The sequence below is a fragment of the Oryctolagus cuniculus genome, chromosome 11 (assembly GCF_964237555.1).
Source record: "Oryctolagus cuniculus chromosome 11, mOryCun1.1, whole genome shotgun sequence".
Taxonomy (NCBI): Eukaryota; Metazoa; Chordata; class Mammalia; order Lagomorpha; family Leporidae; genus Oryctolagus; species Oryctolagus cuniculus.
In genome coordinates, this window is record NC_091442.1 from 90,071,554 (window position 1) to 90,083,757 (window position 12,204).

At 41.9% G+C, this 12,204-nt stretch overlaps 1 protein-coding gene and 2 pseudogenes across 1 annotated transcript; all 3 read right to left on the reverse strand.

Annotated features, from left to right (window-relative positions):
• Positions 1 to 7,332: 7,332 nt before the first annotated feature.
• Positions 7,333 to 8,157, reverse strand: LOC100341000 (OTU domain-containing protein 4-like; annotated as a pseudogene).
• A 556-nt stretch (positions 8,158 to 8,713) lies between these two features.
• LOC138844495 (OTU domain-containing protein 4-like) lies at positions 8,714 to 9,794 on the reverse strand. Its single transcript, XM_070053190.1, has one exon. The coding sequence runs from the start codon at positions 9,779 to 9,781 to the stop codon at positions 8,714 to 8,716; it is 1,068 nt and encodes a 355-aa protein (XP_069909291.1). The 5' UTR covers positions 9,782 to 9,794.
• A 325-nt stretch (positions 9,795 to 10,119) lies between these two features.
• On the reverse strand, positions 10,120 to 11,826 carry LOC138844230 (OTU domain-containing protein 4-like; annotated as a pseudogene).
• Between the last annotated feature and the right edge of the window lie 378 nt (positions 11,827 to 12,204).

Here is a 12,204-nt window from a genome sequence, read left to right on the forward strand (position 1 = left end):
AAAGAACTATCTTCTCAATGCCAATCCTCAATTAACTTAAGACATCCTCCTGTGCCCACTTCCAAGATACCGTGATTAGATCAATTCTCCACCTTTAATTCATTAACTTTTAACATAAGACTTAGACATTTAAACATATTTAGGAGTTGGGGGAGCCAAATCCTATTCAAACACAGCAGTACCTGATATAGGATCTGTTTATGTACATTAAGTGAATTTTCTAAAACATCAAAGAAATTAATTGAAAATCATTTTCCAACTGATGAATTAAATAAGAAATAGTTGGTCAGTTAATTCACTTCAAAGAATAGATACAACTTCTTAAAAAGGAAGACATTCCTAACTTTGTTTCAGATAGTAAAGTCCCCAAAGATGCAAAGTGAAAACAATTAAGTGAAATAATCTTCAATGCTAGAATTGTCATCAAATAATTAGATTAGTTTTAGGATGCATGCCATCATACTAGGTGGCATGGGGTTTTCAAAGATTAAAATTAATCTCTTTTGAACTCCTTATGACTCAAAGCAACCTTAATTACAATAGTATTTCCCAAGACTAAACCTCCTAATGCTATTTCAGACACAGCTGCTTATTAAAAGATTTCAAAACTGTTTGTTGATATGCATATGGTATGATCTTTTAAAAAAGCTATTATATTAAGGAGTAAATGAAAAAAGAAATATAATACAAATTGTTAGTAGGTGTTCAATTGATTCTTGCTTTTTTATATACTAAAGCTCTTGGTGTATATTTGAAAAATCTTTCACATGCAGTGCCTGAGGAATGGATTTAAATGGGTTCCATTTAAAATTACAGATGCCCAGAAATATATAGCAGAGCAGCTGCCTTGAAATCATTTCCTGCATCATTTTATACTGGAATGAAATCTTCTTGATTAATCTAACTGTTGATTATAAAAAGCAATGGAAATGTTGATCTTCCAATATTTTTTCTAAGAAGTGATGGCGGGGAGAGAGATATGAAGGAATAAAAAGACATTTTTTTTTTCCTTCTCAGGAAGCAACTGATATTTCCATCTGTTCTGGAAGAATTTGGACAAGAAAGGCTAAACAACAAGGACTAGCTTTCTTTAACCTTTGTCATGGTTATTTCATTTTGATGAGGCAAGTTATCCTTTTATTCATTCCAAAATTATTTATCAAGTTTATTATTTGTCCAGTAATGTTGAATTGCTAAAAAGTATATGGTACACAAAACAAGATGGAGTTCCCACCTTAAAGACATTTTAGAGTAATGTGAAAGTCATGTAGTAATCATACAAATATTTTAAATGTGGAACAAATTATCCACAAAAGCAAGATAGAAGGCATCATGAAAGTACATAATAGAAAAAAATGAGAATCAACAACATCAGAAATATCATTCTTGAATATGGGACCCACAGACTGGTTATGAATTCATACACATGTGTACATTCAGCATTCCCAGACTAGGTGAACTTAGATGTAGAGGACTTGTTCTAGGAAGGAGTTCAAATTGTAAGGCTCGATAGTATAGTGGGTACGGCTCGCTAGAGTAGAGGAGTACAGAGAAATGTGGCTTGCAAAGAACTAGAAGTGGAGCCCCAGCAGCACTGGACTAAGATATTCTTCCATGCTTTCTGACTTTTCAAACCCACATTCTGTGTTCATTTTCAGTTTTTCATAAGAAGTCTCTTAACAGTATCTAGTTCAAGTACTGTCCTAATTTTTATTCTGTTATATTTTATGCATGTATTAATAGCAGGAAAAAATGGGAAGAAGAGGGTTCTCTCCTAGAGGTCAAAACCCCTACAGCTTCCCAGGATACATATTCAGCCTGTGTAATGATACAATGTCATTACTGTGAGAGAGAAAAAAGCAAGCTGCTTGTGAAAGAAAAAAATGAAGAATTTTCAACATGTACTCCAAATCCATAAAATTATATTCAGTCTATACAAAATTAAATTCAGGACTAAATATATCCCAATTTAAAAATAAACTTCCACTTTTCTATATTCTTCTAAATGTGGAGGGAAAACTACTCTCCATTTTTCAGAAGTGCTTATTCAACATTTCAGTAATTAAACATGGAAATAACATGGCATGAATACAGTGGAATTTCTCAAAACAGAGAAGATGCTTGTAATGGAAGTTAGGTTACTTTGGTATTCTTTCATTTAATTCTTTTTTTTTCTTTTTTTTTAAAACTTTTATTTAATGAATATAAATTTCCAAAGTACAGCTGATGGATTACAATGGCTTCCCCCCCCATAACGTTCCTCCCACCCGCAACCCTCCCCTTTCCCACTCCCTTTCCCCTTCCATTCACATCAAGATTCATTTTCATTTCTCTTTATATACAGAAGATCAGTTTAGCATACATTAAGTAAAGATTTCAACAGTTTGCTCCCACACAGAAACATAAAGTGAAAAATACTGTTTGAGTACTCGTTATAGCATTAAATCTCAATGTACAGCACACTAAGGACAAAGATCCTACACGAGGAGTAAGTGCACAGTGACTACTGTTGTTGACTTAACAAATTGACACTCTTGTTTATGGCATCAGTAATCACCCTAGGCTCTTGTCATGAGTTGCCAAGGCTATGGAAGCCCCCTGAGTTCACTGACTCTGATAATTTTTAGAAAAGGCCATGGTCAAAGTGGAAGTTCTTTCCTCCCTTCAGAGAAAGGTACCTCCTTCTTTGATGACCCGTTCTTTCCACTGGGATCTCACTGGCAGAGATCTTTCATTTAGGTTTTTTTTCTTTTCTTTTTTTTTTTTCCCCCCCAGAGTGTCTTGGCTTTCCATGCCTGAAATACTCTCATGGGCATTTCAGCTGGATCCACATGCCTTAAGGTCTGATTCTGAGGCCAGAGTGCTGTTTAGGACATCTACCATTCTATGGGTTTGCTGTGTATCTCACTTCCCATGTTGGATCATTCTCTCCCTTTTTTATTCTATCAGCTAGTATTTGCAGACACTATTCTTGTTTATGTGATCCCTCTGGTTCTTAGTCCTATCATTATGATCAATTGTGAACAGAAATTGATCACTGGGACTAGTGAGATGGCATTGGTACATGCCACTTTGATGGGATTGAATTGGAATCCCATGGTATGTTTCTAACTCTACCGTTTGAGGTAAGTCAGCTTGAGCATGTCCCGAATTGCACATCTCTTCCCTCTCTTATTCCCACTCTTATATTTAACAGTGATCACTTTTCAATTAAGTTTCAGCACTTAAGAAGAATTGTGTATTGATTACAGTATTCAACCAAAAGTATTAAGTAGAACAAACAAAAAAAATACTAAGAGGGATAACATATCAAGTTGCTCATCAACAGTCAGGGTGAGGGCTGATCAAGTCACCGTTTCTCATAGTGTTCATTTCACTTTAACAGGTTTCCTTTTTGGTGCTGTTAGTTGTCACCAACAAGGAGAACAAGTGGTATTTGTCCCTTTGGGATTGGCTTATTTCACTCAGCATAATGTTTTCCAAATTCCTAACAGGGATCACTTTCCAGTTAAAATTTAAACACCTAAGAATAATTGTGTGTTAATTACAGAGTTCAACCAACGGTACTAGAACAAAAAAAATACTAAAATGGATAAAGTATTACATTGTACATCAACCGTCAGGACAAGAGCTGATCAAGTCACTGTTTCTCATAGTGTCCATTTCATTTCAACTAGTTTCCCCTTTGGTGCTCCGTTAGTTGTCATCGATCAGGGAGAACATATGGTATTTGTCCCCTTGGGACTGGCTTATTTCACTCAGCATGATGTTTTCCAAATTCCTCCATCTTGTTGCAAATGACCGGGTTTCGTTGTTTTTGACTGCTGTATAGTATTCTATAGAGTACATGTCCCATAATTTCTTTATCTAGTCTACTGTTGATGGGCATTTGGGTTGGTTCCAGGTCTTAGCTATTGTGAATAGAGCTGCAATAAACATTAATGTGCAGACAGTTTGTTTGTTTGCAATTTCATTTCCTTTGGGTAAATTCCAAGGAGTGGGATGGCTGGGTTGAATGGTAGGGTTATATTCAGGTTTCTGAGGAATCTCCAAACTGACTTCCATAGTGGCTTAACCAATTTGCATTCCCACCACCAGTGGGTTAGTGTCCCTTTTTCCCCACATCCTGTCCAGCACCTATTGTTGGTAGATTTCTGAATGTGAGCCATTCTAACTGGGGTGAGGTGAAACCTCATTGTGGTTTTGATTTGCATTTCCCTGATTGGTAGTGATCTTGAACATTTTTTCATGTGTCTGTTGGCCATTTGGATTTCCTCTTTTGAAAAATGTCTATTGAGGTCCTTGGCCCATCTCTTAAGTGGGTTGTTTGTTTTGAAGTTGTGGAGTTTCTTGATTTCTTTGTAGATTCTGGTTATCAACCCTTTATCAGTTGCATAGTTCCAAATATTTTTTCCCATTCTGTTGGTTGTCTCTTCACTCTCCTGACTGTTTCTTTTGCAGTACAGAAACTTCTCAATTTGATGCAATCCCAAATGTTAATTTTGGCTTTGACTGCCTGTGCTTCTGGGGTGTTTTCCAAGAAGTCATTGCCGGTACCTGTATCTTGCAGGGTTTTTCCAATGCTCTCTAATAATTTGGTGGTGTAGGGTCGTAGATTTAAGTCTTTAACCCATGTTAAGTGAATTTTTGTGTAAGGTGAAAGGTAGGGGTCTTGCTTCATGATTCTGCACATGGAAATCCAATTTTCCCAGCACCATTTATTGAATAGAGTTTCCTTACTCCAGGGATTGGTTTTGGATCCTTGTTCAAATATGAGTTGGCTGTAGATGTTTGGATTGATTTCTGGTGTTTCAATTCTGTTCCATTGGTCTATCCATCTCTTTCTGTACCAGTACCATGCTGTTTTGATTACAAGTGCCCTCTAGTTACGTCCTGAAATCAAGTGTTTGGAATTATCAGGTATTTCAAAAAGTTCCAGGGCAAATGGAATTAAAAAATGAACTAAAAAGTTGCTACACAACAAAAGAAACAGTCAGCAGAGCTGAGAGACAACCTACAGAAAGGGAGAGAAGATGTGCAAGCTATATATCTGACAAGGAGTTAATATTCAGAATATATAAAGAACTCAAGCAACTCAGTAGCAAAAACAAACAAGCAACTCACTTAAAAATTGTCAACAGATATAAACAAGCATTTCACAAAGGAAGGCATACAAATGATTAACAGGTACATGAAAAAATGCTCAATATCACTTATCACCAAGGAAATGTAAATCAGAATCATATATTATCTCCCAGTTAGAATGGCTACTATCAAAAAGACACAAGGTGACAAGGTTTTTTTCTTTTTCACTTTTAAATTAATGCATTTTATTCTTTTTTTCAAAATCAGTTCATTAAGGCCAACACTGTGCCACAGGTGGTTAAGCCATAGCCTGTGACACTGGCATACAATGAGTTCCGGTTCAATTCCTTGCTGTTCCTCTTCTGATCCAGCTCCCTATTAATGAGCCTGGGAAAGCAGTGGAAAATGGCCCAAGTTCTTGGGTCCCTTTTACCCACATGGGAAACCAGGATGGAGGTCTAGGCTCCTGGCTTCAGCCTGGCCCAACCTTAGCCTTTGTGACCATTTGAGGAGCAAACCAGTTTGTGGAAGATCTCTCTGTCTCTCTGTCTCCATCTTGGTAACTGCCTTTCAATTAGTAAATAAATCTTTTATGAAAATTACTTCAATGTTTTGATCAAACTAATATAACCCTCCTGAGAACTCAAATAAAACATTATAAGTTTTGGCAAGAAGAGAAAAGGAAACCCTTACAAGCTGTTGTTGGGAATGTAAATTAGCACAGCCATTGTGGGAAATAGTATGTAGCCCCACCCCACCCCCCCAAAAAAAACCCTAAAAAATAGAACTACCTTAGGATCCAACAGTCACACTCTTGGACATATAGCCAAGGGAAATGAAACCTATGTGTCAAAGAGACATTTGCAGTCCCATGTTTATTTCATCACTTTTCAGAATAACCAGAAATAGAAACAACCTAAATGTCTATTCAGTGATGAATGGGTGAAGAAAATGTGGTGTATATAGTCAATATTTTCCTCAGTCATAAAAAAGGATACAATTTTGTCATTTGCACACCACAGTTGGAACTGAAGGTCATTATGTAAAGAGAAGCAAGTCAAGCACGGAGAGGCAAGCATCACATCACCTCTCTCATATGTGCAGTATAAAGACAATAGGTGATCTCAAAGAATTTAAAAACATAATCATGGTAACCAGAGGGTGGAGGGAAAAGAGCAGAGGGATTTGGAAAACTCGATTCATGGGAACTAGGTTATAGCTAGACACGAGTAAGAAGTTCTGAGGTTCTATTGCACAGTAAGTTGAACATAGATAATGTAAATTTAGTGCATATTACTCTATTGAATTATTAGGAGATATGGTTTTTTGAATGTTTTCACTGTACAGAAATGTAAAATGCTTGAAAGGATGAACATATTTACCCTGATTGGACATTGTACATTATATACATACAACAAAATCACAGAATATCCTGTAAATGCATATGATTTTTTTTTATTTTTTAATGTTTTATATTAAGTTGTTTATAAAAAATACTTTAACAAACTTATTTCCTAATTGTTAGGGGAGAAGTCACCTGATAAATCAAACTGTGAGTGAAGTGGCAATGCCAGAAATCCACGTGCCCCCTTGAAGTCCTGTCCAGATTCTCTCGTCCAGAGTGGGAGCGAGGCTGAATGTGGAGGGGAGGAGACAGTTCCAATTTGGGTTTTTATTTGAATGTATTTTTTAAAGCCTTCAGAAACACTCCACCTAAGAAAGGGTTTCTGCTCTAAAAGACTCCAGCAACAACCATCAAGTGTGTTGTCCCCTGTCGCTCCCCCACTCGCGGAGGAACGACACCGGACCCTGCATTGTTCTCTTTCCCCGGCCCTTCCCGGGTTTGCTGCTGCTCCCCCCTGCCTCCGCGGAGGGGCGGCACCCCCGCTGCTTCCCCTGCTTCCGTGGAGGAGCGGCACACCGCCGGCCAGCTCTCTCAGGGGTTCCTCAGATGTTCCTCTTGCCTGTTGTCTCTCTCCTCCTTTATAGTCCTCTTCCACCAATCCCAACTCTGCTGGTGTTCTCTCCCCACGTGCTGAGCACGCTGCTTTCCTCCAATTAGGGGCAGGATCAGCTCCTGCAGCTTGTTAGTCGAATTGGTGAGGCAGCTGTGTGGAAGTTGTTCACTCCCTCTCGGCGCCATATGGTGGGAGAGCAGATGCATAGAGTTAGTCTTAGCAGTTCCAGTAGTTTAATCTAGTCTCAGTAATCTCAGTATTTGTCCTCAGTATTTATTTGTCCACAGTCTTAGTACTTATCTGTCTCCCGGGCGACAGGCCCTGCCATGTTATAGCAGATGGGCCCTGCTCCCCACAGTCCCCTGTGGCCATCTCCCATCCCTGATCTCCTCCTGTCGCCACTATAGGGCCGTCCTCTGACATTGCGATGGTACTGATAACCTTCATCCCGGCCTCTGCTTGGCTTCCCTTTTCAGGGCTCCTCAGCTCTCAGGTGCTGATAGCCACCCCTACCAGAATAGCCCCAATCACTTTTGTATTTCCTGCCTCCATAAGTTTGATTATAGAACTGCTTGGATCTACCACTTCTCAAAATATTAGATACTTCATTTTCATCTTCTGAACTCTCTTCTTTTGGTCTTTGTACTCTGCTATCCACAGAGTTGGTCCCAGGGCTAACCACATCAGCAGCAGTCTTAGGATCTTTTACTTTTCTTGGTTTTTCTTCCAGATTCTGAATGGTCCTTTTAGGCTCAGGTTCAACTGGCACAGTTTCCCTCTCTGTGTTTAGAATCTGAACGGGAAGATGAGCCGTTCCCTCTCCTCCGGGAGGGACAGAGGCCAGTGCCAGATCTGCTTTCCGTGTCTGGGATGACTGCTCTGCCCGGCCTTCATGCTTACTGCTCACACTTGCTTCAGGGAGAGAATGTGCACCTTCACCCCTGGCTTTGGGAAACTCCTCTACAGCTGAAACGGAAGCACATTCTTTAGACAGATCCAGATTTTCCAGCGGTAGATCCAATTCTCCTTTCTCATCAGAGGGCAGGACAATATTCTGCCTCATTACTGGGTTTTCTAAGAATCCCTGAAAAGGGTACCCATATCTGTCGCTCCCCCTCTTCGTGGAGGAACGACACAGGACCCTGCGCTGTTCTGTCGTCTGCTCGGCCCTCCCCGGGTTTGCTGCTGGTTCTTCCCGGGTTGGCTGCTGGTCCTTCCCGGGTTGGCTACCGACCCTTCCACCTCCGTGGAAGGGTGGTTCCCCCTGCCACATTCCCCACTTCCATGGGGGAGCGGCACACCACCGGCCAGCTCTCTCGGGGGCTGCACAGGTGTTCCCCTTAGATGTTCCTCTTAGATGTTCCTGGTGCATGCCGTCTCTCTCCTCCTTTATAGTCCTCCTCCGCCAATCCCAACTCGGCTGCCCACACGCCGAGTACGCTGCTCTCCAATCAGGAGCAAGTCCTACAGTTAATTGGTTGAACTGGAGGCAGCTGTGCGGAAGCTGTTTTCTCTTCTCCCAGCGCCATATTGTAGGAGAGCAGATGCATAGAATAAGTCTTAATTCCAGTAACAGTCTAGTCCGAGCTGCTCCCCACAGAGGAGAGCAGATGCATAGAATAAGTCTTAATTCAAGCAACTCAGTCTAGTCCGGATTGCTCCCCACAATATCAAACATGAGGGAAGAAATGAGGTGCAATGGGAACTGGGCCCAAGAATGGATTAGGTCCAAAGGACGGTTGTGGGAACATATGCTTGCCACTTAGTGATTCGTCATATTCAGCATGAAGAAGCTGCCCAGGGTTCTCAGATTCAAGATCAGCGTGGTAAGACAACTGTCCGTGACTTTCAGACACCTGAGATGGAGCGATAACCAGAGGTGAAGAAAACGTTGGCGGTCTAATCTCTGCCTTTGGTATTTGGCCATTAACACTGGCCTCAGTCTGCATAGGAAAGTGTGTGTCGGTGCAGGTACAATCACTTTCATTCTGAGCAGAAGGGGCTTCTTGGAACCAAGGATTATGAGGATAGACAAGGACAGGGACCTTTGGGTACATCCTGCAGGCTGCCAGGTAGGCCTGGTGCAGAGGGTACAGGTAAGAATGTGGGGCCCACATCGGACAACTATATGCCTTCACTCCAAGATTGAAGAAGAAACGAAGAATATTCTTATCTTTAGTCAAGTCCTCTCCAGTGTGACACAGTGAATAAGGTGGTGCAGTGGCTCCATCTCCCTTTTCATTGTAAGGAAACCCAGGATACAGTGGGTCCTGGTAAAGGCTCAATGTCTGAGGCAAAGGCATCAAGGGCTGGTTAACTGCCTGTATTGACACAGGAACTGGAGAAGGTGTTAAATGAGCTTGGGATACAGCAGAATCAGGTCCAGTGGTCAGAGTCTGTGTCACCGATAAAAGAGGAATTGAAGCAGGGACACCTGTTGGTCCAAAAGTTGTAGGTTCACTTGGCCAGGCTGGCACAGTGGCTGGTAAAGAAGGCACCACAGGAGTTAGATGGACCTCTGGAGACACTAGAAGGGGAGCTGGATTTGACAGAGACCCATGTTCTGCTGGCTTTGGTTCTGCAGGAAATGGGCACTCTAATTTCTTTGACTTTAATGGTGATGAAATTCTTGCCCATCTATCATCGCTAATATTCTCTAATGTACTTGGTTCAGGTTTTTTATCCAAGTGAGTAGATCCATGGACAGAGTCTTTGTCCTTCCGTTTTTCTGTGTCCATTCTCCGCCTGTTTCCTTTTTTTTTTTTTTTTTTTTTGGACAGGCAGAGTGGACAGTGAGAGAGAGAGACAGAGAGAAAGGTCTTCCTTTGCCGTTGGTTCACCCTCCAATGGCCGCCGCGGCCGGTGCACCACGCTGATCCGATGGCAGGAGCCAGGTACTTATCCTGGTCTCCCATGGGGTGCAGGGGCCAAGCACTTGGGCCATCCTCCACTGCACTCCCTGGCCACAGCAGAGAGCTGGCCTGGAAGAGGGGCAACCGGGACAGAATCCGGTGCCCCAACCAGGACTAGAACCCGGTGTGCCGGCGCCTAGTGAGCCGCGGCGCCGGTCCTGTTTCCTTTTCTATCACTTCCGTGGGATGATTTTCTCTGGACACACGGGTTGCTACTTTGAGAAGCTGATGTACTGACTGATGACATGGAACCGGCTGGGAAAGCCTGTTCATCTCTGTTCTGAATCTCATAAAGTAAACGAGATTCTTCTATGGCTTGCTTCTCTCTGCGTTCTTCAGGCGAGAGGCCAAAATAGTGAGATTCTCTATTCGTGTGATCAAAATCCTCAGCTCTCTCACGATCAGGTTTTCTCATGATCTGTGAAGGTGTCCTGGCAAGATTTTTGTGTTCACTGGAGGATTTCTGAGACTGTGCCCCTGAAGAGTGACTAGAGAATGCGTGTTGTCTTATTCCCAAAGGATGCTGGAGCCGAGGAGGTAGTATTGATGGGGCTTTTATTGGCTTGCTTGGATTCTTTGGCCCTCTGTAATGCATTTCAGAATGAAAATTTTGTCCTGAAGTAGAAGGTTTTTTCATCTTCTTTCCTGACACTGTGCTCCAGCTTTCTGGGGGAGGTGGTTTGAGGGTCTTCACAGCATGTTTTTTTTTCCCAATTCTTCAACCAAAACTGGTCCATTCTTAGAGTGAACTCCTTGAATATCTGCATTAGGAAATTTTCCATTGTGATCCAACCTAACTTGGCATTTCTCTCCAACTTCATATTGTAAACCAGCAGCAATGGAATAATCACGCTTTTGTTGAGTTTGTTTAGACTTCAGCCAAATTTCATATTCCACAGTTCTGTAGACTGCTGGATTGAGTGACTTAAGAACCTTTCTAGACAAGGGAAGGCTAGTAGAATTCCCATTGTTCTTCAAGTGCTCATCGCCTGACAAAGGTTTAAATCCATTCACATCATTAGCAGTTTTCCTCTTGCAACTATCATCCTCTGAATCTGATATTTCACTGTTGTTTCCATCAGCTACTTCAGAAGTGTCTAGTCCCATCACGATTTTACTGACATCAGCTTTCAACACCTTCTCATAGAGCAATTCATAAAGAAGAGACTGACACATAGCAGAACTATCTTTATACTTTATGGGGTAAACAATATCATGGTGATTTCCATTTGAAAAACACAGTAATACCTTTTCAGGAAAATTATTTTCAGTTACTTGTGCTGGAGAAACATGTGGTTCCCGGTAAATTATAAAATCTTTCATGTTCATTGAGATTTAATGCTATAACTAGTACTCAAACAGTATTTTTCACTTTATGTTTCTGTGTGGGAGCAAACTGTTGACATCTTTACTTAATGTATGCTAAACTGATCTTCTGTATATAAAGAGAATCGAAAATGAATCTTGATGTGAATGGAAGGGGAGAGGGAGTGGGAAAGGGGAGGGTTGCGGGTGGGAGGCATGTTATGGGGGGAAGCCATTGTAATCCATAAGCTGTACTTTGGAAATTTATATTCATTAAATAAAAGTTAAAAAAAAAACTTCCATGTTTAAAAATCACAAATTACCGCTTCAAATTTCTCTCTGTTTTCTCAAAGATAGTGAATACAGGCCATTCTAACTTCAACATGACGAGACTGAGAGTGCAACACCTGCTCCGCCACGGCCCAGAACAGGCACGACCCGTCCTTGGCGACCAGTTTGCGATACAAGCCCAGTTTCCGCAGATAGGCGTCCATGGGCGACGCGTCCTCGCGGGGCCCCGCGCCGTCCTGGTCCCCGCCATCTGGGGCACCGACGGCCGCCTCCATGTTGCTGGTTCTGCTGCAGGCCAGGTGCGGCGCGGGCTAGCCCCATATGGCCGCACCGCAGACAGCTCGACGCCCCGGCCTGGCTCCGGCTCTCGCTCCGCGAGCAGCAGCCGCATATGATTTTTATATTTCTGTTAATTTTTTAAAGAATTATTATTTATTTGAAAGTCAGAGTTACACAGTTACACAGAGAGAGAAGAAGAAGAAGAAGAAGAGAGAGAGAGAGAGAGAGAGAGAGAGAGAGGTCTTCCATCCACTGGGTCACTCTCAAATTGGCCACAATGGCCTGATCTGCACTGATCCGAAGCCAGGAGCCAGGAGCTTCTTCTGGGTCTCCCACATGGGTGTAGGGGCCCACGGGCTTGGGCCATCTTCTAC

What these genes read in the sequence shown, in the direction of transcription:
- LOC138844495 (XM_070053190.1), bottom strand. Translation starts at nt 9,781, where the DNA reads ATGGACACAGAAAAACGGAAGGACAAAGACTCTGTCCATGGATCTACT.